Source organism: Monopterus albus, unplaced genomic scaffold (genome assembly GCF_001952655.1).
Source record: "Monopterus albus unplaced genomic scaffold, M_albus_1.0 scaffold3.1, whole genome shotgun sequence".
Taxonomy (NCBI): Eukaryota; Metazoa; Chordata; class Actinopteri; order Synbranchiformes; family Synbranchidae; genus Monopterus; species Monopterus albus.
The window spans coordinates 91,315-118,185 of record NW_018127883.1 but is presented as its reverse complement, the minus strand read 5'-3'; the positions used below and the strand labels follow the sequence as shown (position 1 = coordinate 118,185).

Genomic DNA, 26,871 nt, shown 5'->3' with positions numbered 1-26,871 from the left:
ATAGGGAAAAGTTGGGAGTTTCCATAATAAAGTTAAAAAAAAAAAAAAAAAAATTACAAAGTTTTGCCAATGTCAGTAAGTTAGTTTGTGGCTGTACAGCGTTCATATACACATCACTAATAAATGTGGACTGCAGTTCTATGTGCCTGCATTCAACAAAGCAGAGAGCAGTTTTCAACTGTGTCTGTTAGCACTGAATGTTAACACAAAATTAACAGGCTGCAGATTCTCCACAAGGAAGAGCGAATATGAAAAAAGTTCTACACCTATCAAGCTGCAACACATTCAGGACAGCAATAAAACTGCACAAACTGTTCAGACCTGAATGTTGATATGTAAATGTTGCCTGGTGAAGGTAAAGAAAGTGACAGCCATTGCTGCTTTAAGCCACCTGCAGGCAACGAAGGCTACATTTTCCTTCTGTGTGGGTTTGTGTTATTAAGGTCTTACATATTGCAGTTGTAGTTCAGCTACTGTGATGCTGCTGTAACTCTAAGGTAAACACAATAGATGTCAGGGATCACAACAAGACTACAATGAACTGAAAACTTACCTCTGTTATTTCCAGTTACTGGCAGGGTATTTAGCCAATACAATACATGAAAACTTCAATGAACTTGCCACAAATCTAACTCAAGAAAGCGTTTTTCTTTTCAGTTGACTGTATACCACTGTACATTTGATATAATATTTGCCCTAACTCATTGTATTATCAATCATACAAATGCATTACCTTTGCACTGATATATAAAATAATAATAATAATTAATCTAGAGTGCTGCTTTTACTGGTATATAGAGATGGCAGACAAAAAATAGATAAGTTAATGACAGTGCCCACATTCCTACTTAAATATTAATTAAGAAAGCCAGATCTTAACCAGACCACATTTTCTTTGGGCTGCTGTTGGATATTCATCCTTCTTTCTGCAAAACAACAACGAGGATATATCATGTTCAACATCTGAGTGTCGTCATTAGTCTGTATTTTCTATGAACAGAGCACAACAGAGAGTGGCACAGATGTTAAAACTGCTGAGCATTACAGTGCAAAACATGGCTGTGTTATTAAAAAAGCTTATGAACAAAAGGATCCTGATGTGTCTGCTTTATGAGAGAATGTAGCGCACTGTGCATGAAATATAGCCAGGATGTAACCACACTAATTGCAATCACTTGTTTTTGTCTCTAATCTAAAAAAGAAAACCTCAAATATTTCGCCACAGTATGTTTCAGACATGCTCATGTTATAAATCCAGCAGATTTCTCAGGATACAATGCATCAGTGAGCTTAATGTTCCTAGGGCATTTTCAAAGTCCAACACACTGTATGTGCAGTTTAGGGCCTCTAAATGCATTTTTATTGAGCTAATCATTCCTCTTATACATGTACAAATTCTCAAACTATATTCTGTCAAATTTATAAATTAAGAATGACTAAGTTAACTGCTGTCAATATCTCAGCAGCAAATACAAACAGAAATTTAGTTTAAAAACAAAAGGAGGATCCAGTCCTTTGCCAAATGCCTGTAGAGTGAAAACAGCAGCATGAGTGAACAGATTCTTTTTATCATGCGAAGGTCGATGAACACAAAGCACCAACCTTATTTGGACACTTTGACTAAAATGCTACATTTGTTTTAGTTCTGAATATACTGCACACTTCCCCATTCTAAAATAATTGCAGAATAGTTAGCATATTTACATTACATCTGAACAGGTCCCACCATCTCAGCAGACGAGTTGGTAAAGACGCCGCTAAGCCAAAAATGGCTCCTGTACTACTTTGGCATGACCTGTTCGATGTGTCATCAGAACAGCTATGACTTAAAACATAATTGGTCAAATACCAGCCTGGAGTCACATATGCTCCTGCATCCTGTAATTGCCTCAAAACTCATTAGCTTTGTGTGCAACTTGCTATTTTTAGGCTTGAAATAGATACTCATAAAAGACCTGCGTACGCATGCATCTGTGTGTTTATGTTTTAAAGAACCATAGTGAGTGCCTGAAAATTTGGAGAGGATTTGCTGGTGATGGTGGGGGTGGTCCTTATGGGCTTCAGAATCCACTGCTCTGAGACTTAAATACTTCACAGGCCCTTGCAGGTTGCCTTGGGTCTTGATGCTTTTTTTGTGTAAGACTGCCAATAGTGTAATCTAAATTTCAGTTCGAGTATCATTTTGCTGATGGTGCTTCTCCTGGCAATGCTGTTTGAGTGCATACCTCTATTCTATGCTTGCTGGTTTAAGAATTCATTGAGTGCATCCTTGAGTTTATCCAAAGTCTGAAATTGAATGAGCAGTCCAAAATAACAGCACATCTGTACTGTGCAGCAATACTTTCTCTTATATTGTAGCTGAAGGAATGCTATGGTTGGATTTTATATAAAACTGCTTTAGCCAATAAATGTTATAGCAACAATAGGTCAAATGACTATGTAATATGAAAGGGGTAACATGTTGTGACAAACCCATGGAGATTTCTTACTCACCTCTGTAGTTCTCTGCTCAACAGCAGCAGGCATGCATGATAACTGTGTAAACTACTATCCTAGCACAAAGCAGAAGTTAGCGACTAGACTGTGACAACAGTGGACCATCTAGCAGATGAAATATTATGTCCGACATTTTCCTTAGTAGTTGGAGGAGACCAAAACGAGGCTAAGAAGGGAGCAAACTTTAGACTTATATCTGCCAAGTGGCCAGAAACATGACTAAAAAGGAATGTTAACGATGTTTCATCCCTGCTTGATGTGTAGGTAGAAAACTGCTTCCCAAAATGAACTTGAAACTATGTTTAATGTCAATTTTGTGTTTTCAGCTGGTTGTGCTGCTGTAAATGGGCCAAAAATAAGCTAGTAATGCTGGTCACATACTGTAAAATCCATTCATCCATTATCTATACCACTTATTCCTAAATAGGGTCACAGGGGGCTGGAGTCAATCCCAGCTGACATTGAGCGAGAGGCGGGGTACACCTTGGACAGGTCGCCAGTCTGTCACAGGGCTGACACAGACAAACAACCACACACATACTCACATTCACTCCTACGGGCAATTTAGAGTCACCAACCAACCTAAGCTGCATGTCTTTGGACTGTGGGAGGAAGCTAGAGTACTTGGAGAGCAGGCACAGGGAGAACATGCAAACTTTGCAGAGAAAGGCACAGGGTCGACTGGCGCTCGAACCCTAAGGATCACATTAAATAAATCCAATAAAACCTTTTTGGGATGCCGGTTAAAGTTATGTGGGTTTTCAAATCAGTAACCTTACAGACTTGTAATGGACATTTGTCATTATTTTAATATTGGGGGAAAAAACCCACTAAATAATAATAAAAATCTGGTAACATGAAGTTGCAGTAGAAGAAACAATATGTTTAATATTTCACAATACCTCAATAAGCAATATTCATGAGGTAGGACATATACATAGAAGTACATATAGAAGAGGGTACATGCAATTGATGACAGAACTATACCATAACCCACACCAGCCACAAATAAATACTAACTCAAGTGTGAAATTAAAAACATGCCCACAATGTTATCTGTCCACACCTACAAATGGTGCAGCCAGTGTTTAGTTGAGCTATTACCATAGCATGGTAATTCATACCCTTCCTCTCTATTTGTACAGCAGGATTTATTTGTAGCTAGGGCAAATATTAACTAATGTTAACAGAATTTCAATCAACAAACACATGGACACTTGCAAAGGTTCTCACAAATTATAGATGAAAATAATCTGCATATCTGTTTCTCTCAAACTGTTTCCTTTCAAAATTCAAGTCGTCAGTGTTTCTTTGAACAACAAAAAGAGAGATGACACTAAATGTTTATAACTGATGCACAGATAGGATCCTACACATTAGATGGATTTTAACTCAAAGGCAAGTAAACAACAATTTTCAGTGTCTAAACTCTGATTCAAAGGGCAAAAGCCCCAAAAGACGGCATGTTAAGTGCTAAATTTTAGGTATGCAGTTGGTGAAATGCACAAAATAACATTGTAGTTTGCCAATCAATAAAAGGGAAAAACGTTTACGCAGCCTCATTATTAGTCACTGAAACATCTAATTAGAGTTTTATGTAGAGGAAAGGCTGTGCATGGCCTGCACACACACACACTCACACACACTAATCAGTACAACTCCTGATCCAGTGTTGACCATTGCCCTTCTCAAAAATACATACTGCAGGTTATTACAGAAAAAAAAATTAGTCATTTCAACATTTTCTCAGAAGGTGATTCTAATCAAAAGCAAAATATTCCTGCCTAACATTTACAACTTCCTTCTCTCTACAAGTCACTGCTGCCCAGTCAGCAATAATACGTGTAGTCCACTTTTAGAAGATTAAGGGTGAAAGCACCCTTTACCATTCTGTTCTGGTTTTACTGCGGATTAGTTGACTGGGCTCCCTACAGTCTGTCTACAGCCACTTCTACCAAATGGGATCCAATATATTTGTAGTTAAATTCAGTTACTGTATTTATGAGAAATGACTGAAGTTGTCACTGTGTTCAAAAGTGACAAAAGACGGAAATAAGCAAAAGAAGTAGAACAGATCTGTAGTGTGTCCATACGCATGGATGTTAATTAAAAAAAAAATGCACTTTATGAATAGAGATTATTGGTGTTGACACACCAAGATCACTTTTGATCTTCTCCTTTCATCCTACTGACCACATGCTCTATTACAACTTAATGCAGCTACAAGCTTGGGGCTATAAAATTTACAACACCTCAAGGCTGAACTGATTAAATGTTGTATTCCCAATTTGTAGGTCACAGTAGCACATGAGTCCTTCCAAAATAAAAGTCTTCTAAATCTGAATCTTTAGTTACCCTTGACATTTTTCTTGTCCTTTTAGTATCACTAATTATTTACAATGTAGTGACTATAAATCACCACACAAGTCTCAACATTTAGCATTTAGTATATTAATAGTCACATCAAGAGCCATACTTTAAAACCGATTAAATGGGCCCATAAACGATGAGAAAAGGATGCATAGCAGTTCTACGATTTTCTTTTTCAAATTATTTAAATTTACATCATTTTTATACGAGTCATTTACAACAAGTTGTAAATTAACAGTGATTTTCACAGTAAGTGGCAGCAAAAATGCAAAAACAATCCATGGCGAGCTGAAAGTGCAATCCTCCCACTGCAGCCACTTGTAAACTTTGGCACTTCGATGTGTCAACTTCATGAGACTCTTCAAAAGTTTTCCTTATTTGTTCAAGTCCTCAGATGAATTTCTTTGCTACTCCCCAGTGGTTGCTCTGTTCTACTTGTTTCTTTTCTAGTTCAAAAAGAGAGAGAAAGAAAACAAATACAGCCTTGATCACCTCTACCTGACACAGACCACACTCAGCCATTAGTGCTCACTGCTTTTTTGTGTCAACTCCTCTCTGTTACTTCTTTATTTCCCAAAGCAATGGAGGATCTGTCTCTCTCACCGGCCCTGGACAGAGTACTGCAGAGCATTGCAATTTCACACACTCACGACAGATAAATCTTTCTGCTTGGCTGGTCATGAATCTTCCAGAAGCTGAGTGGCCACACAATGTGGCACTGTCGGACCTGATGTTAGAGAAGCTACACCCTTTGAAACTTGGGATGCACCTGCACTGACTGGAAATCTTTTTTTAATTAGCTCTAAGAAAGTAAGAGAGCATGAATTCAATTAGAAAAAGATAAACCAAGTCACACAATATGAACACACATAAACACTATCAGTCACAACTGTGAGGAAATATCTTTAACCTTAAATAAATGAAGCTGTAGTTAGTTTCCAAGCTGGTTTTCAACCCACTTCTATAGCCCTCAATCATGAGATGCTATCCTACTAAGCGAGCCATGACAATAGACTGCCTATGGAGCTGGACACAGACAGAATATCAATGGAGCCTTGCTGCCCTGAGGCACACTACTCTTCAGCTCTCATTTCCCAAATGTGAGCCTCTGGAAAGAAAATGGCCCAACCCTAAACTGATTAATACTGTCCATCCTGAAGCAATGATTTTTAAAAGACTATTCCAGTGATTCAGTAAATCCTTTGTGCTTACAAGTTACACTGAACTCCCATTGAATGAGCAGAGCTGGAAAGTCCACGTTAGTCAGTAAGCAAACAGCAGTTTGCAAAGCAGTAAATCCGCTTTGAAAAGAAAATGCAATGTCCACAATGAAAGAAAAAAATATGATGAGGAGCTCTAGCGATAAGTCAATTACACTTTCTACAGAACAAATGTTGTACTGTATCATTTTGAGCAAGAGTAAACTGAGGAGGAAATGGTGCTGAGGTGAGGAGAGAAGCAGGGACAGAGCAAGAAGACGGGACACTGCCGCTACATCATCCGATCAACCAGAACACTAGACTGGATCAAACAGACGACAGCTGGTTGTGTACTTGTATGCCAAACCACACAGCCCACAACAAACTGCTTTTGCTGCCATGAACGGAATAGTTCAAAAATGCTGATGGAGAAGTGGGAGCGAGGCAGTGGTGCAGTGGATGAACTTGTGACAGCCACCTCAATTCCAGGGGTTACCTAAATCACTCTGAGTTGGAGACTTTTTTAAATGTTTCTCATTATTGTAATTGTATTTGTATTTTAATGGCACTACCAATCAAATGTTTGGAAACACTTTCCCATTCAGTTCAATGGGAAAATGCATCCAGACTTTTTACTGGCAGTGCAAATCTGAGAGAACCTACTTTACAATACCTCAAACAGAGTCAAATTAAGATGCGTGTCAGATTTGGAAAATAAGTACATGCTTTAGTCCCCAGGAAGCTCTAAAAACCTAAACTTGACAAAAAGTGGTACTGGTCCAAGTCAAATGGCACTGAACTGAGCAGTGTCCCTTTACAAGGCAGAGCCAGATAGTTGCAGAGGGGTTTTTATTCATGCTACTTAACACTAAACTAAAGAAAAATTACACTGGTGCTTATACTGTACACTAGGCCTTCGGATGCTTGCCATTATCTAGATGGATAGACAGCATTTCAAGGCTTAAGGTGGTTCATTACTGTGCAATAAACTGAGCTTTCTGTGCACTTATTTCTTTGGACAGGAGTGAATTAAAAAAAAAGTTATGTTTTTTGATGAATGACAGGTTGTTAATTCTTTAAAGCTGATGCACATAGAGTGGCTAATTTATTAAGTACACCAAGCTAAAACTATTGCAGTCTAATACAACAGTCCTGCAATAAATCAATCCCTTTTAAAGGTGATCATGTTCACAATACTGTAACTATTTTACTTAAAACCATTTGAGGTTTTGAGTCACCTGTATGATTATTTTGCAGGGTGTAGTTTGTCCTGCTATATCACATTATACAGAAAGCTATTTGTTATTTGCACAAACCTCAATAATAAGTAAATAAGGTATAAAATAACATAATGGAGTATCAGTGAGCATTATAAAGTGCCAATTTTATTTAAATAAATGTGCTGGTCTTTAAATGTTTAATTCTGTCATTCCCAAATATTAAGGTCTGTTTAAACCAACTCCACATCACATCTTAGAAGGTCTCCTTTGGCTCCTGGCGTAGAGAGAGAGAAAAATTATGGCCTTGTTCTAGACGATCCAAATCATGTGTTCCTTAAATAGAGACTCGAAGGAAGAAAGCTCACACCGACATATGTTGATCAGAGTTAAGTCGACGCATTTTCCTGCAGTTTTGAACATATCATTAAATATTCAGCAACGCAGACTATAACACCTATTCCCCAAGTCTTGATCTTTGCATTCATGCACATAGCTACAAATTACATTATCCCGGAGGCGTATGGAGCTTTGAGCCTTCAGAGCACATGACCAGGCTGATGCGTATGAAAGAGAGTCGATGTCCCTGGATAAAGCCATACAACGCGCAACATGAGGGATAACCATCCACGAACACTACTCATATCAAATAAATGCCATGATTCAAAAGGACTGCAATGACACCTGCGCGTAACAGGATCCAACAGTGGATGTCATTTACAAAAACTGCTGCGCTCAGTGTGAATTTAGCTGACACAACTTCACGTATATAATTAATCCCAACAGCCTTAAGAAAACTCAGCAGTAATCTAAATTATTTTCTTACCTCACGGGCGCACCCGCTGTAGTCCAAGTGCACCAAAGGTCATTGCGCAAATATTCTGAAGACAATATGTGGGAGTGATGAGAAGTAGGTTATACTGCACAATGCTTAATCCTGTTCTTCGTTTCTGTCAGACGTCGTCAACCCACTAATCTTCAAAGCGAGAGGGGTCTGTGCCTCCCGGGCGCTCAGCCACTGTGTCTGTAATCTCACCTCTGCCAGTTTGTGTGTGTGGCTCACTTTCTCTTGTGCAGCCGGTCAGACAAAGTTGTCCGTGTTTATTTCACCAACGAAGGCGACCCAGCACAAAAATGTTGACGTTTTCCAAAAGTGTAAGAGGTCGGCGCGGTCTTCAGCAGCGCAGGCTGTTTACTATTCCTGACAAGTGGCAAGTCCAACCACCCGCTGAAGGCATTCACACAACAGGCATGTGAAGACGGCCGAAGCCCTAGAGCGATTCGCCGGGTAGATTAATCCATGAGTTGTGTTGGTCTATCACCTGCTTCATCTTTTTTTGCACTCTGGCGCCACCCAAAGTTGCGCGGCTTCTTGGAGTGTTTCAGAGCACCTGTTCCCAAATCTCTAATCAGCTCCCTAGCACTTTCCCTCTGTGCCTTGTCAAGTTCTCCATTGTGAATCATTGTTTCTCTCTGTCTGTTATGACCAGTTGCCTGCCTTTTTTTTTTTTTTGTCTGTTCGGACTGGTCAACTGTTAACAAACCCTGTTATGAATAACCAACACAGAAAGCTTAGTTTTCATGAAATCTGTCTGTCTCTGGCCCTTTTAAAGAAAAAGAATATCCTTTGACACTTAATGGCTTATGCTAATTTTATGAACTCAGTGTCTCAGTGACATGTTTTCAAGTGTTGACAACCTGCACAGTATCTTTCCAGGGACGAAAAGTTCAGCTGTGATTTAAAACTTATGATTTATAATACAGTATAATCCGATTTGATGATTTTACACTTGATAACTCTGCTGATTGTGTCGTTTACAAGAATAATATTAACACGTTTGAAAAGAGCAGAGGTCCAACGTGCCTCTCCATATTTAAACCTATTTCATCTTAATAACCTGAAGGCACAAACCTGATTTCTAGTCCCTGTTTTCAGCGTCATGGGGCCAAAATAGCAAATACTGTTTATTTTATTATTATGTGAGGTGTCTCTCATCTGTGAGCCAGGAGATTCTCAGTCAGTTTAACACAAGGGGGACCTTTCAGCAGTGAACACTATATACTGTGTGACAGTATGATTGAAAATGTCCAAACAAAGATTGATGTTATACTTCATCTAAGAGATGAGTGAATTTCAGGTGGGAATGTTAAAAGGGATTAAAACCCACATTAGAATCTGAGACAGGCATTAAAGCAACATATGCTTCTCTACACAAACTAAATGGCTAAGCTCAGCACCAGTACTGAATGTAATTAATCACTGGATAGAAGCGGGAGAAACCTTATTATGCATCACAGGTTACTTCTCATGAAAATGGTCCTTGAGTTGTCCTTTACTGATTTTCGGGTAGGTTACGATCATTCATCCATACACACTAAGCTTTATTGTAATAACTCAGTCCGTCTGGTCCAATCAGGGGTTTGGCCAATGACTGGAGAGAGATGTTTAATTTAATTAAAACCTATTTGCGGTTGCCTGACAGATCCATTAACCAAGAGATTTAAAGGATAGAGTATTGTTGTTAAAGCACAAACAATAACAGATATTTCAGGGGAAATTAGCACTAAATGGCTCAACATCTAGAAACTGGCCAAACTGCAAATCTTACAGTAAGCTCTCGATTAATAAAACATGTGGATTATATCAAAGATATGTGATACATGGAGGGTTTTGTCTGAGAGAAATCTATGTCCTTTCTTGATATATCAGAGCTCAGTCTTCTTTACTATGTAGTAGCATTTTCTGACAGCTTGAATGACTCTCCAGTACCTGTGTGTCTGTCTGTCTTTGAATCTTAGCACTACTTTGATTTACATAAAAGATATCAGTTTACTGCAACTCTCGTTTTCCTAGCAATTTAAGATCTATCCAAAAAAATGTTCTCACTTTACGCTCTCATTTTTTAAGCAAGTACCCATTTGGTTCAGTCTTTGAAAAAGTAACAAACAAACACAGAATGTGCTGTTATTTATTCAAATGTAACATAATATCTCTCAAATCTACATGGCATGCTGTTGACCTATTTTTTCTATTCATTTTGATACAAACAAAGAAGACAAATACATTTTTGCCCAAAGTTTCTGTTCAAGAACAACAAGCCCTTAATCAGTGTTTTAAAAATCCAGGAGCATGCTGTGATGGAATACTTGTCATTTTTCATAATTAATTAACATACTGGAAATGTGAACTGTGACACAGATATCACAGCTCAAAATGCAACACAGTTAGTCATATGCCTAACTAGAGCACTCACTGTGTTATGCCTGTGACCAAAACAGCCCATCCTTTGCCAAATCTGAGTCTCTACCACTAAAAATAATCTCATGTTTTCCCTTTACTGCCTTATATCATTATTGCTGGTGATTCCACAAACTGTCTTCTAAAATCAGATAATAATCTACCGAACCTCCCAGGCAGCGCTCTTCTTGGTATGCACAGGGTAGCACATGTGTTAGGATGGATTCTGGAATGGGGATCAAACCAAACAGGAGTCTGGCCAGTGGAAGGTGGTTGCCAGTCACAATGTATCAGAGGCAGGCAGTAGTCAGTCATGGATGTGCCAGCAGATTTCACTCCACTGTTATGTAAACAGACTTTACAGGGGAGCACATGCCCATTTGTGGCTAATTAAGCTTTACCATAATCATCGCATTAAGCTGCACCGGATGAGATAATGCAGATCTTTAAAATGCATTTACTGTATCTATTGTTACTGAAATCAATCGGCAATAAAATACTGAATAAGGCATCATGTTAAATAGTCTTATTAGGTAACACAGCACAAAATATACAAACTAGGATTTATCAGCACATTGAAAACTCATTAATCAACATATTATTATTGTACTCTTTGTTAAATCTGTACAGAAACTGAAGTGTAAAAACACATAATGATTTTATGGGAAGGTTCTGTCCAAGACTACCTCCCGACTGAGAGCAGAGTCTTCCTGGAGTGAGTAAGCATGCTTCCTGATGTGCTGACCTATTCCTGTACTGTCACTGTTAGATATTCAGCCACAGCTTCACTACAGTAACATTCATGTCTCTTCATTATTCTGTTGTTGGTTGTTAGTTTTTTTATTTAAGCAGCTGAAGAACATATCATTCTGTAGACATCCATAAACAGTTTGTTAATAGCAGGTGTATGTCAGTGACTTGGGTTGCTCTAGTTTTTTTAATGCTAAACTCAGTGTGGGTTGATCGACACTACAATTTGTCCAGCTTACACTGACTTAGTTTAAATGCGCCCTGAGCGGAAGACAAATCTGCCAAAGGGCTGGGTGAGAAGACCTGTCTTTATAACATATGGCTGAAGAAGTCTGAACCAATCAATACTTGTTTTATATAGAACCATGGTATGCAGCAATTGAATCGTTGCTCAAGGCAAGATGTCAACCTGGGAGCTCTGTATGTGTGGACTCCCGTAAGGATTCTTGAAGCCATCCTTCAAATTGCTGTAGTAACCATCCAGAAAGTGCTGATTAAAGGACCGGTGTCTTTTTTTTGTTTTTCTGAATTAGACTGAAGGAGATTTATAGCTTTTACATTTGAAGTGAATCATGAAACCAGAGTGTGTTTCAGAATTAAATGACAGCTGAACCCCTTTTCTATTTCACTTAATAAAGTTTTCCAGTTTAATTGGTGGATACCCTGGGGCAGACTCACAACACACTGGCAAGATTACAGGTCCCATCTGGTCTGGGAAACTCCCAGGAACCCCCAGGATAAGGTAAAGTAGGAGGCTTGAAGGAGGTAGACTTTGATAATCAGTGGAAAACAAATAAATAGACCTCTCTAAAAACACATGTGCTGTGTCTCAATTCAAGGCCTGGCACCTTCAAAGTCTGCATTTGTAGACTGGATACAGGCCAACAAGACCTGTCCCATTTAAAGTGTTTCAACAATTGCATACAAGATGGGCAGTCTTCATTAGTATCCTGTACTTGTAAAGACAAGAAATACCATAAACTGTAATCTTGTTGTATTTACACTAATTTGTCATCAATCAAAGCTAAACTTGAAATGCCTAGAGAGCAGAGGCAGGTTAAAGTGTGGCAGCATTCATCCTGCACAAGCCTTGTCACAACCTGACTCAGAGTAAAAGATGGGAGGATAAATCACATCAGAAATAAAAAAAAAAACATTTAGATGTTATGCTAAAATAAACTGAAAGATAAAGTCAAAACCTTATCATAATTTATTGTTGAAGGTCTTCTTGGAAATTGAGAGAAGGTAGAAATGGACTAATGCTGAAGCCGCTCCTGAAGTGCTTCCCTCCTCTGCCAGAGCACAGAACCACAGCAGGCAGATACAGTATGTTAGAGGATCCAACCCCCTGAATTTAGACAAGGCTTTAATCTGGGAGACAGTGTATCATGTGCAATTATAACTTTTAACCACAGTCTTTTATTTAATTCTTCTGCTTTTCACTAAAGATAAAAGATAACACTATTAACCGACCACATAAGCTAAGGCAAACCTGACTGACAGTATCTCATTATTCCTTCACATTTCCCTAAAATATGCCATCCCCATCACTATTCTGCTCTTGTAATAACTTTTCCATGCTTTTGTTCCCACAGAGTTTTAAAGTCATTAACCTGGTGGCAGGGGTGCTGAAGCGCCAACAGATCCCAGAAATCACAGTGTGTGGATATATGCGTGCCATGAGCCCTATTGTCTCCAGAGAGATTTGATTTATATCCTGCCTCAGTCTGTTGTTTGGCATCTTCTCACTCCCTGCTACCTTCTGTCCCCCTGATCACCAGCTCGCCAGCCCTTCTCTCATCAAAACACATTCTTTCCATGTGAGCACTCTTGCACAGCCACATATACACACTCATAATTAAAATTAGATAACCCACCACAGTAGAGATGCTATCAAGTGTTTTGATACATATTCCAAATCTTTTTTATATAATGAGTGAGCCTTAATTCTATAAAGCAAGGAAATAGTCACAATATATTTCTGGGGTGGCATAAAATGTGCAAAAGGAAAGAAACATACAAGTATGTTGTCACAGTCATATTTCACCTGGGTGTGGAGGCTGACTGTGATCTGTTTTTATGTCTAAACAAAGTGAGATCAAGACCTGAAGCGAGTGAATGCACAGCTGGAACAATCATTCATCCCAGCTGTGAAAGAGAAAGAAAGAAAGAAAGAAATCAGTCTGGAGACACAAGTATGATTGTCAGCATCCATTATGCGGGGGAATAACATGGCAGCATCATCCACAGGTGTTGCCCAAGCATTACAGATCAAATAGAATTTATGTAAAAGCAGGTGAAATGAAAAACATCTTCAGGGCACTGAGACTTCATCAGACATATGGATAAACCTCCTCAGTGCTTTGATGAGAAGAAATCCCCTCAGTGACTCCAAGCTGTTACTCAAATCAATACCTTTTAAAAGGTTTAGACATGGCACATGAAGGCACTCAAGATCTTTCAGCTGCTGCATTTGGTGCTGCTACTAATGACTCCATTACACTGCCACCAGGAACCATGTTTCTGTTGGCTCAGAGACTGAGCTTGTCTGGGCTGAAACCAGGCTGAAAAGCATGATACTGCATCTGGCCCTGCTCAGAAGCAGGTCCCAGAGTACACTAGTCTGCTTCCAACCCGGCCGTCTATGTTGCTACATTCTGATTGGCAGAGAGAAAACTTGAGCAACAGGATGTATCTCAGCTTAAGAAAGACAACCGCCCTTTGAACAAGGAGATGGCAGCACAGTATAAAGAAATAAAAGGAAGTCAAGACAGCAGCTAATTTTGTCGAATCCATGTGTGCTTTGTTGCACACCTACTGTTGATGTCCATTCTGTTTGCAAAGAAATCTGCACCATGCTGTACTCTCCAAGAGCAAAGAAAACATAAAGTACTGGTGCCCGGCAGCCCCAGCCAATAGCTGACTAGCTGACCTTAGTATGGGACGGTTCCTGGTGGAACTGAAAGTGTGTGATTCACTAATTACAGGTACCCATCACTGATATGAAAAGCCATATAAAATAAATTTCCTTATACTGTAGCTATTACATTGTTCATGCTCCCAGTTGTCCAGAAAGACATGGTGGCCTTTCGAATTTATAACAATGGGCAGGAACAGCCAGTAGCAAATCACGTCTGCTTAAGAGCAAGTATTCTATTTAAAAAATAAATAAATAACAACATAGTTCTCTCTTAGAACTAAACTAAGGGAGGGAGTTGCTGGCAATTGCAAGGAGAAATAAAAAAAAAGAATAAATAAGTTTGCTTGTTCTTGGAGGCTTGTTAACAATGCGTAGCAGTTATGGCCACAGTGCTATGTATTTCCCTGCAAGGCTCGCAGCATCATTGCTCTTTTCTGATCCCCAGTGAAAGTGCTTACCCATTCATTTCCTCTTGATTTAATTGGCAGATGGAGAAACCACCACCTTCTTCTAGCCTGCAGGTTTATTAGTCCCACCGCAGTCGGCCATCTTCTCCAGCAGCTCATTTATTTCACTTTGTTGTCAGTTTAAGGTGTGAACTTGATGTCTTTGCCCTTTAATTCTCCTTTTATTTTACACCCTAGCTGATATTTGAATTAGAAGGTAATTAAAGAAAAATTCACAGCAAGGAATAATTTGTGTTACCGACCAAAGAAATGTAGACTTGTTTGCAGAGACTGCTTTAGCAAGAAACACCAAGATTTGCATTAACCAAGTACAAATTGGCATTTGTAATTTGCACAGTATGGCAGGAGTAGTATAAATGTTTGATATGATTTTTGGCATCACATTAGAGTTATATTATAAGATGTATGCTATGTTATGTGGCTGGTTTGTGCTGTTGGAAGCATTCACCAATTCTGTAGTTATTCACAATAGAAGGGGAAAAATGCTTAACACTAAATGCAAAGCTGAGGCTGGTGGTAATTAATAATGAAGTCCTGCACAAGTCTGAATGTCTGACCCAAAAAAACATTCTTGGTAGATCCACTCAATTATATGTTATATATAATATCTGTTTTCATGGTATAAAGTGCTCCACATTGTATAAATACCTGACAGGTTTACAATAAACTGTTTTTCAAGCATTAAATTTTATAATGCAATTTTCTAATATGTTTCTATCTAGCTTAATGATGGCCACTGCTCATGTCTCTTCGCAATGTAAAATAGGCAAATAAAATCCTTTTAAACAACTCACTTCAGCTGCTAAAGAGTGCCTGTTTTATGTCCAGACTAAAGGCTGTGTACCTGGTTCATGTTGTCCGTACAGCACATAATGATAAACAGCATTGCAGAAGGTCATGCACGGACGTGTGGGAGCACAACAGGAATGAAAGGAGGTAGATAGATTGACTGTGCCATGGAAAAGCCATCAACTGTACCCCCCCCCCAAAAAAAAACCACTCCCCTCCCATTTTCAGCTCACTGCACTCTTTAGCAGAATTATTGATGGTGCTTCTGAGGTACAGAGGACTGGGATGAAGATGTCTCAGTCCCTGAGCTGCAAAACAAGAGCTATGGCAAAGGGCAACAGAGGGAACAACACATGCAGTATTTATTGCTCTGTTCAATATGAGGAAGAAAAATGGAAGTGATCACTAAAGTGGAGCTTTAGCAGCATAGAACTCATCCTGTACTGCCGGTAGTATATTAGCAGTGGGGGAAGAAGCAGTCGGTTCTTTTATAAAAATAAAAGTGGTAATAACACAGAATGAAAACAACACATCACGGGAAAAATGCAGTTCCTTGTCAAAAACATTTCCTGCAGTGAAGTGAAAATACTCACTAGGTACAGTAGAGTGGCTCCTGTCAGCATATTGTTGATATAATGATATAACTGGATTATTATTACAGATTAATTGCAAGCAACTTTTAAATTGTGTATCTTGTTAAAATGGAATTACTTTTACCTAATTATACATAAGAATGCATCATATTTTACATTTTGGTCATATGTTTTGTGTACACAAATATTCAATTATCCATCAATTATCTGTACCGTTTATCCTGAGGAGGGTGGCTGAAGCTAATCTCAGCTGACACTGGGTGAGAGGCAGGGTTCGCCCTGGACAGGTTGCTAGTCAGTCACAGGACTGACACTTAGAGTTAGACAACCACACACACCCACATACACTGCTTCGGTATCTGGACTGTGGGAGGAAGCCAGAGTACCCGTGGAGAACTCACGCAGGCACAGGGAGAACACGCAAACTTTACATAGAAAGCCGTAACAATACAGTAGTGGACAAAAAGTATTTAGTAGCATGAAATATAAATACTCAAGTGAAGGATAAGCACCTCAGTATTGTATATGAACCTGAATTAGATGAGTTTGTAGCCACTTGGGTTCAGTTGAAACAAGCCGCAAAGACTGATATATTATCACTCTTTAATGATGAACTCGTTTGCAAACTCTTTACACATCCAGCAAATGTGGAACAACATTAGAGTTATGTTGGTGAAAACCTGTTGAATGCAAGTTCAATATTTATTCTCTATTTAGCTCTGTTTTGGTCTCCACCAACTCCTGAAGAAACCAATCCAGTCTACACCTACATTAGTGCACTTAGTTGCTAGTTACCTTGTCTGCCTGCCATGTGGTGCTGCATGCAGGCAGTTTATCAGAGCTTTATCACTGTAAGCAGCTGCCTGTTGTAGCTGTAAATTACACTGAACAATGAGAATGAACCTAAACATTAAAGCTGTGGGTCATAAAACCAAAGCAATGAACTACAAGATGCTAAAAACTCAGTAGATATGAAGGTACCTACAGAGTCAGGTGAGAATTATCTGTGGGTTTGTCACTAAAAGCAGTTCTTTTAACATTGAAGGTATATGATGTCACATTGTCAATACTGAAATACCGATCACAGCTTAATGTACACTTACTATTCATTATTGTGGATTAGTAATAATTCAGGAGTGAAAACAGAAAAACTGTAACAAATCACTCAAACACAGAGATATTAAAATTAGATATACAACCTAACAATATATTCTCTGTTGAGGTGAAGTGCAACTACTTTTTGTAAGTGCAAAATTAACTTTGACTTTGTGGCTTTCAGTGAGGATGTGAAGAGAAGTTTCACCTTGTGCTTCAAAGTGTTACATTTTCACAGAAAAGAGTGGGAGGAATGTGGAGGTGACATGCGATGAAAGGTCTAGGTTACTTTTCACCACAGGATATTCACCTGTACAAGCTACAAACTCTACTGACGCACCAGGCAGCTGAAAAGAGCATTTCTATTTTTATGCATTATACAGAAACTTACAAGACCGTATTACTGCAGCCACAGAACATTATGCGTAAGTACTCCTGGCGGGCGTTTGACAATCTGTGTTCATAAGTCGTTTCAGGTGTGAAAAGGGTTTGTGTGATTGGAAGAGAGTGAATGGGTTTGTGTGTGTGTGTGTGTAGGTCTGTGTAAAGATGCCCTGTTTCTTCTGTTTCATCATACTTACAGTACCCTACTTGTCTCCTCTTCACACGTGGTGCTACAGATCAATTTCCTCGTTCTATTCCCAAGTTGTACAATATATCATTACGATACTGTTTTGTGCACTATGTATAGGTAAAAAGACATGGATGAAAAAGCGAGACAGCATGACATGTAGTCAGTAAAAATAAATAAATAAACCAAAGGAATGTTATGAATGTGATTTTTTTCCTGTGAGCATTTGCTATTACATTTTTCCAGTATGCATGTGTCTTACAAAAAAGCTCAGGGTTAATGTTTTTTTTTTCCTGAAGTCATCCTTGATAGCTGATCTTGATAAAAACAAGAGATTATAAATGTTCTGCAGTGTCCTCTTTGCTTGTATCCTTGCTTTTTTTCCAGGGGAATTAACATTCAATACCTTGAATCTCCTTTGAGTCACCACCACAAACAAAAAAAGACTCTCATGTTGACAGTTAATGCTGGCAAGAGGGGAGCCTCACTGAAGTCCAACAGGCCAACAGTATAGCCAGTGTTCTTGTTCAGAAATGCCACAGTCACAGAGAATGTCCCTGTGATCCCTTATGTTTATCTTGAGAAGGTGACTTTTCACAGTCTCAGCTTATCATAAAAAACAGTTTCTTATTAAAATGAGGCAGCCACTTTAAGCCTTCTTTCTTTTGAGAGGATTATTGTGATAGCTTTTAAATAATTTTATCAGCTTGGTTTTATTGCTCCAGTTGCCTATATTGTGTATACCCAACCAACAACTGATTTCATAAACCTTATTAACTCTTAAAAGACACTTAGCTTTTTTTAGCATCACATTTTCTGATTAATCATTCCCATCAATTGAAATACTGTAGCTTTTCCTTGTCATACTCTTTTTAGTCCAACCCCTGAAGGCAGTACAGCACACGTTACAGATGTCATCCTGCTTAAATGTGCTCATGAGGCCCTCTAGAGGAACATAAGCAATGTCACAAAAATAAATGGTTTTAAAGGATATTATTTGTTCTGTGAGTTTGCATGTTCTCCCTGTGCCTGCATGGGTTCTCTCCGAGTACTCCGGCTTCCTCCCACAGTGAAAAAGGCATGCAGCTTAGGTTGATATGCGACTCTAAATTGCCCGAATGTGAGGGTGTGTGGTTGTTTGTCTACGTGTCAGTCCTGTGATAGACTGGCAACCTGTTCAGTGTGTACACCGCCTCTCGCCCAAAGTCAGCTGGGATTGGCTCCAGTCCCCCTGCGACCTCTTCAGGATAAGTGGCATAGATGATGGTTGGATGGATACTATTTGTTCATGCCATCCTTATGAAAGCTTCATGAATAGAGCAGGTGGTGATTACACTAAGTTTTCAAGTCACATCATTACAAAACATCTATAAAAATTTCCAGAAGGTTAAATCAAGGTCTCGAATACAAATGCAGTCTAATGTAAACATCATTATATTCACAATGGTAGCAGATGTTGCTGCTCAGATATTGTACTGGAGAGCAGTACACAGATGTATATGTTATTGTGTTCACCACCTGGTAGCTGCTTCATTCAGGCAAATTAGGAGAGTCAAATTAACCTGAAAGCACAGCATGTATAAAATGTGTATGATTATATTATGTAGTATGCTGTAATAAATGACTGCAATATGAGGAATAGGGTATAAAGAAAAATCAACACATAAGGTATTGATTCAGTCACTGTTTTCTAAAACAACTCCAACTTACACCCTCTCATTCTGTCACTGAATAGCCATCGCTGCCTGTCATGTCAGTGTTGGATCTTGCAATATTCCACTGACACAAACAGCTGGATCACCATCATGGTGAGAGCTGACAGCTCAGATACAAAGACTTCCTTTCACGTCATAGAGTAACCACAGTTTGTGAAACTGCATGCTGCAACCTGATAAGCAGTGTCTGAAGTCTGTTGCAACTCAAGTGACATCCCAGCAAGAATAATAGTTTTAAGAGTGGAGACTGTGACTGCACAAATCAGAATACATCCCCATCTGTATGATTAATGAATAGACAATATATAGGTAACATGGTGCTTTTATTATATACGTCTTAAAAACAGTACTCCAATTTTTAAGGTGGTGCCGCTCTGCTGTTATTCCGTCAGGCCTGTTCACTACAACTACAAAACAAAACTGAGCAATAACCCTTATAGTTCTAACAATATGTCCACACAAATTTGACTCAGCTGCAGTGACACCCACCCATAGCTAAATATAAATGTTTCATAGTCATACTGCAGCTCAGTATAGTATTCATCAGGTCAAGAGATTTTTGTGATTGCAAGCTACAAATAATAGAACCATTTGTTTCTAGTGGTTTTCAAGACATTCAAGTTTAGTTATTCTACAGAACAGTTAAACAAAAAAAATTTAACCATCAGTAAGAAACATGAAAGCCCACAGAAACCACAGGAAATAAAGATCTATTTAACACAGAGAAAACGCACACACAAATTGGACTTATGACAGTAAATATATGGAAGAAAAGTTTTTTATTTAAGGAGTTTTTAAATAGAGTTGCAAAACAGTCTTATCTAAGACATTAAAGCACCATTTTAAAGGTAAGAGAAGAGAACAGCAGTGTCAAAAAATACATATACAACCAGTCATAAACAACAATAAATAGCTTGAGATGTAATAGAGGAACTACATGAACAAGTCCAGTCAAAGGAATTGCCCAGTCATATGCCTGGCACACTAAAGGGGTTTAATCTATTTTTGCAGTTGCTTAACATATAAAATCATGAGGAAGTTGGTCTCATCTGTGCACCAAAGGTTTTTTTCCAACTTAAATGTCTTTGTTTAAACTAAAATAGATGTTCTACTGTAAACTGTCCAATACTTGTTTATCAGAACCTTCAAGCTGCCTGCTTTAGATGTTAACACTACAAAATCTAAACACATCAGTCAAGCAGTAGCTGGAACTAATAATACTATAGGAAAGAGGAAGCTGGATGACCAGTTATCATTAACATACACCCAGCAACAGAACTTCCTGCTTGTGTCTTTGTGGTTTTAGTCTAGAGTGACAGAGAAAAAGAGAGAGAGAGCAAGCACAGGGGAAATAGTTGTGACGGTCGCTCAAAGTGGCAAAGTTGTAGCTGACAGCAGCAGAGAGCAGAGTAATGGAGCCTGAAGAGATTAGAGAGGGGTACTTGGTGAAAAAGGTAAGAATAATAAATTTTTTAAAATTTTTTTTTAGGTATATATATAAAATTCCCCACTCACCCCACTTTCCGGTGGTCTTATTCCTGCCTTCACGCTCGGGTTCTCTGCCAGAGGCCTGGGAACTTCAGGGTTCTGCACAGTATCTTAGCTGTTCCTATGATTGCACACTTCCGAACAGAGATCTCAGATGTTGTTCCTGGAGTCAGTTGCATTGCATTTGTAGAGCTTGAACATATTTTTTTACACTGACAGAGTCATTTTTGTAAGTTTATGATTGGTTCTGGAACAAAAAGTACATACACTTTGAATTTCAAGAGATACTTAGAGGTTTGGTGGGCAATATTACAATAAGGTAAGAGCCCAAATGCATGGCAAAGCAAATAAAAAAAAAACTTCAAAACAATGAAACTGCAATAAAAGTTAGCATCAACGCATTGAATTACAGAAAGTATTAAATTTATGACAGGTTTGATAAGGGCACACTTCTCTTCTACAGTTGCAGCAGCTTCTCAAGTTCCTGCTTCTGTCCAGAAATGATGTAAAACATGACAAGTGTTTTGTAAGTTTTTATTCTACATACAAAAAAAAGCATTTGACACAATCAATCATGAGTTATTAATGGATAAGTTAGAAAAATATGGGATCAGAGGATTGGGTTTGAATTGGATTAGAAGTTACTTGACACAGAGGCGTCAATTTGTGAAGTTGGGTGAATACCAATCGAGTGAGCTGGACATTGTATGTGGAGTGTCTCAGGGTTCTGTTTTGGGACCTAAATTATTTATACTATACATTAATGACATATGCAAGGTTTCTAATTTAGTTAAAGTGGTTTTGTTTGCTGATGACACTACCATATGGGCATCAGGTGAAAACCTACAGCAACTCTCTGGACGGGTTTCACAGGAACTTGAGAAGATACAGAAATGGTGTGAATTTGGATAAAACTAAATTTATGGTATTTGGGAATCGTAGACCAGACAATGAACTTCAATTGAAAATTGGGGGAGCTAATATAGAACAAGTACATGAAATTAAATTTCTAGGCGTCATAGTTGATGATAAATTCGCCTGGAAATCTCATATCAGATATGTTCAGAACAAAATAGCAAAAAATATATCGATATTGGCAAGGGTTAGATATATTTTGGATGGGAAAGCACTACGAATTTTGTATTCCTCATTGATTCTACCATACTTAGAGTTTGGCGTTGAAAACTGGGGAAATACATACAAAAGCTCACTTCAACCATTGTATATAAAATTCATGCTATACGTACAACCAAAAAAAGATTTTGTATTTCCATAAGTGAGGTAAAACTATGGAATAATTTAAGTGTAGACATAAAAAATAGTAATAGAATTGATGAGTTTAAACATAAATATAAAGGTATGTGTCAATCAAGATATATGCAATTGTGGGTGTGGTGCACATTTTGTAATAATTCTTTAGTATATCACTTGTGTGATGTAAGAATGTTAACACTGTTATAATCTTTTTTTAGTATAATATGTGTGTGGGTAGAAGTGAATCATTTACTGCTTGCAAACCAGTGATGGTAAGATGATGTCATGGGGTAGGACTAGATAAGTCTGACTTCTTCCTACTCCATTCAAGCATGTACTAGGTATAAGGAAATTGATATTGGATTAGCATTTGTTGGATATGTGTAAAATTATGTGTGTTGTCATAACTGTTTTTACATGCTTGAAAGAATAAATAAAATAAAATCAAATACGTTCACACTTGGGGAGGAAATGTCATGACCTGAAACATGACTTTGTTTCAAACCTAAGTGATGTAAATTTTTTTTTCTCATAGCACGTGTTTATCCAATGTGACTTGAAAGTCCCACTGGATAAACAACATACTTGTGGTCTTCAAAATAATATCAAGTGAAAAGCAATATTTATAAACGCAATTGCAAATCGTTCAAGAGAGGGGTTGTTAAAGTCAATAATCCCACTTCCCCATACTTTTTATGAAAAGGTTTAATTATAGATTCGCTTCTGCATTTCCTGCTATTCTGCTATTTGGGCCTAAGCTGTCTGATGTAAAATGAAACACGAAGTGAGAGGACTACATAAATGTGTTTATATATATATATAAGCCTGAGAAATACCAAGGACTGAAAGAAGAGCTCGAAAAGATGTGGAAGATGAAGGCACAAGTGGTCCCTGTGGTAATATGAACATTGGGGGCTGTGACCCCAAACTGGGAGAGTGGCTCCAACAGATCCCAGGAACAACATCTGAGATCTCTGTCCAGAAGAGTGCAGTCCTAGGAACAGCTAAGATACTGCGCAGGACCCTCAAGCTCCCAGGCCTCTGGTAGAGGACCTGAGCTTGAAGGAAGGAATAAAAGACCGTCCCAAAGTGGGGGGCGAGTGGGGGATTTTTTTTTTTTTTTTTTTTTACAGAGAGAGAGAGAGAAATTCATGTTAACAATTAAAAGTTCACCTGAACTAAAAGTTAACTCTCTTGTTTTTTGTGATGAGTGAATTTCAAAGCCATGTAGTACCTTGGATTTGAAAGTCACCATTGAACGTAGGAGTGGTGCTATTTGTTGTGGTTATATTTGCATATCAAGCTAACTGACTTGAGAATTTTTAGCAATGGTGAAGGGATGTATAAATCAATAAGTATAAATCAAAAATATTAAGTGAATGTACCTATAATGAGCTCTCTGTAACAACTACATCCTCGACCGCTATCACTTCTGCTCAAAGCTTCCTGTGGTCACCTGTCTTACTGATCCTCAGGGTACAGTGCTAAACACATGGAAGGCAGTGTGGGTAGTGCTGTCAGAAGATGGGCTGGAATTCTATAAAAAGAAAGCAGACAGCTCTCCAAAAGGAATGATTCCACTAAAGGGAGCCACACTTATCAGTCCTTGTCAGGATTTTGGCAAGAGGATGGTAAGAAAATATCAGCTACACATATAAAAATAATCACAAGCAGCATGTTCTAGTATACTAGTTTACTTGAATCATCAATTATTTTTTTTTTAAATAAGCATTTGTTGGTTTCGTCAATTTCTTTATGTGCGTGAAAATCTCAAGCGTAAGCCTAAACTATAACACTGTGACTGACTAATAATGCACCATTTAGCTGGTTTTCAAGATTACCACAGACAAGAAACAGGACCACTTCTTCCAAGCCTCACATGTGGAGGAGAGAGAGACTTGGGTCAAGGACATCAGGAGAGCCATTACCTGCCTACAAGGGGGGAAAACGTTTGCCAGGAAGTCCACAAGACGCTCCATTCGCCTGCCGGACACAGTCAATCTGCCGTATGTTCTGTAGAAATGTCCTGCTGGTCGAAACAAACATATTGAAGTGACCATTAAATTGATACATTTTTTTATATGAACTGAACAAAATTTTGTCCTTCTAGCTAATTAAGCTAATGCATGAGTTTTGAGACTAATAAAAAAAGACTGAGGCTAACACTAATGTGAGATATGTTTGGATTCTCAGCTTACTACAGGAAATTATACATGGACACACGATATATAGATTAGATTAATGCGTTGCTGTTCCTGCAGTTTGAAACAGAATGTTTCACAAACTACAAAGAAGGGAGCGAGGATCAAGACAAATGATGTGAATGAATTACTTAATGCTCAACTGGGGTTTGAAGCCATAACAGCTGGTCTGAGAGCTGTGCCATCTTATGATTGCAAAGTTTTGAATGGACAGTCACTCTAGGAGGACGTTTGGCAAATGGATAATTGCTTGCTCATAATGGTAGAATGATAATTTGGCGATACATGTTGACAGTGTCTCCACTGTGATTTCTCAGTGAGCTGTACTTTCTGATGAAAGACCAGGATGATGGAGTGAAAGAGTTAAAACTGGAGCAGGAGAATAGAATCTTCAACCACTGCTTCATCGGTACTGCTGTCTTCATTTTACTGGTGTTACAGGTGTGGAAAGAGATTTTTTTTTTTTTTTAATGTTCCACAACTTTTTTCTCCTTCTCTATCTTTGTGCAGGTGCAACTGTGGTGGACTGGCTGATTTCAAAGGGGAAAGCCAGAAATAGGCCCGAGGCCCTCATGTTAGCAACAGGGCTCCTGAATGAGGGTTTTCTACAGCCTGCAGGAGACATGTCAAAAGAAGGAGCTGAGAGTGGAGAACACTCATCTTTCTTAGATCAGACAAATGCTCTTTACTACTTTGTAAGTTTAGCTGAATGTCATAAAGTCATTATTTAAAAAAGAATATTTAAAATAAGGTCAATAAGGTGGGGAATAATCACGTGGGCTTACGGTGTTTCAGGCAGATAGTGGGTTCTTCTGTGAAGGCTACTCCAGTGATGAAGACGTGCTTGTGAAGGAAGAATTCAGAGGAAATATCATAAAACAAGGCTGCTTACTTAAACAGGTGAATATGACTTCATGCATCTACACTATTGATTTATAAGGTTTAATAAAATGTGTCAGTAATAGTAATAATTTCCTGATGAGAAGCCATTTTTCTAGAATGTTTATGCAAACATTACATTTTTAAATTAGTGGTCACGATAACAAAATAACACACAGCCGCCCAGCGGGGGAACCATGAATGTTTTGTTATTATAATTTGGTTAACTAATTTATCACATTTACTGAAAGAGTCTGCTTCTGCTTTGCTTGACACAAAGGTCATGACTGCTATTCAGCTTCAGAAAATCAGACAATGCAGATTGTTCTTTTTTTTGTCACAGGGACACAAGAGAAAAAACTGGAAGGTCAGAAAGTTTGTACTGAGAGATGACCCTGCTTATATGCATTATTATGATCCTACAAAGGTAAATACACTGAATTAAATTGTATATGACTGATTAAGACACAAGTAAAATTTCAGCAGATCTCCCTCTAATTGCATATTTTGTTCAGCATCATTTCTTCTTTCTTTTATCTCCTTTGTTTCTTGGTGTCAGGGTGATGATCCTCTGGGCTCGATCCCCCTCCGTGGGTCTGTGGTGACAGCTGTGGAGTTTGTCCCTGATGGTGTGTGAGACCACTGCCTCAGGATACACATGTCCTGTTGCTTCCACACAATGATCAGAAAATATAGCTGGTGTTTACTGTCAGTATTTTTTTTAAGTCATCCCTTTTCCCTCTCCCTTTTCTCATCTTTTTTGTGGTTCCAGCCAAAAAATACGACATTGATGGCAACCTCTTTGAGATCATCACCTCAGATGAGATTCATTACTTCCTCCAAGCGGCTACAGGCGAAGAAAGGAAGGAGTGGATAAAAGCAATACAGACAGTGTTAAAAAGTGGAAAATAACAGAAGCAGTGATGCAGCAGTGAATATCTGCCAGCCACAGCTGAACCTACTGACCATGATACATCTGTACTTTCATTTAACAGTGTGTCAACTAATTATAACTTATAACTATAATGTGATGCTGTCATTCTAGAACAAAATCTCTTATTTTGGTGTCTAAAAGCAAATTAAATAGTTTAACACAACCATCTGTAACTGTACCGTATAGTAAGTCGTATAATGTGACTTAGATTTACTAATAGAGCTCACTACTATTGGAATCTGCTGTATCTGAACATTGAAAAGGTCACCAACTCGGAGCACTTTCTGTATGAATAAAGTGTGATTACAAAGAAAAAACAATGCGGTTCTCACTTGTTCTCATGTCTTCTAAGAGTTTCCTATAGTTGAATCTATCATACAAGCACACTCAGTTCCTAAGTGTGAAATAAACATGCATCATTTTCTTCCCACGCAGTTCAGTGTCACTTTGTGGTTTGTAGGCCTGCTGCATGTCAGAAAGGTTATCTGTGGCAAAGACCAGCTTGAACTTGAGAACAGTGTTATCATAACTGAACAATGGCCAAAACTGTGAACTCAAGACCCAATGTGTAATCATCCTTAAATTTCATTTGATCAAACACTTCATTTTTATATGCATTTACGTTTGTCATCTTGTCACCTTTTACCAGTGTTTTCCTCCAAAAAGGAATGATGAATCATTTTGACAGCATTGTC

General features: G+C 38.4%; 2 protein-coding genes across 2 annotated transcripts in view; one reads left to right on the top strand and one right to left on the bottom strand.

Moving 5' to 3' along the window:
* Window positions 1–8,623, bottom strand: part of LOC109960182 (protocadherin-15) — a 199,264-nt gene extending 190,641 nt beyond the window's left edge. The window contains exon 1 of the mRNA XM_020600094.1: window positions 8,109–8,623. The gene's annotated coding sequence lies outside the window, so the exon portion shown is untranslated. The remainder of the gene's footprint in view (window positions 1–8,108) is intronic.
* Window positions 8,624–20,764: 12,141 nt separating this feature from the next.
* plek (pleckstrin) lies at window positions 20,765–26,601 on the top strand. The gene is made up of 9 exons (XM_020601864.1): window positions 20,765–20,874; window positions 23,638–23,793; window positions 23,987–24,168; window positions 24,681–24,772; window positions 24,874–25,058; window positions 25,159–25,263; window positions 25,586–25,669; window positions 25,802–25,871; window positions 26,015–26,601. The coding sequence occupies exons 1-9, from the start codon at window positions 20,833–20,835 to the stop codon at window positions 26,152–26,154; spliced, it is 1,056 nt and encodes a 351-aa protein (XP_020457520.1). The 5' UTR covers window positions 20,765–20,832; the 3' UTR covers window positions 26,155–26,601.
* Window positions 26,602–26,871: the final 270 nt, after the last annotated feature.

What these genes read in the sequence shown, in the direction of transcription:
- plek (XM_020601864.1), top strand. Translation starts at nt 20,833, where the DNA reads ATGGAGCCTGAAGAGATTAGAGAGGGGTACTTGGTGAAAAAG. An exon ending in AGGATTTTGGCAAGAGGATG is followed by an intron (nt 23,794 to 23,986) that starts GTAAGAAAATAT and finishes TGCACCATTTAG; the next exon opens with CTGGTTTTCAAGATTACCAC. An exon ending in CCGGACACAGTCAATCTGCC is followed by an intron (nt 24,169 to 24,680) that starts GTATGTTCTGTA and finishes GTGATTTCTCAG; the next exon opens with TGAGCTGTACTTTCTGATGA.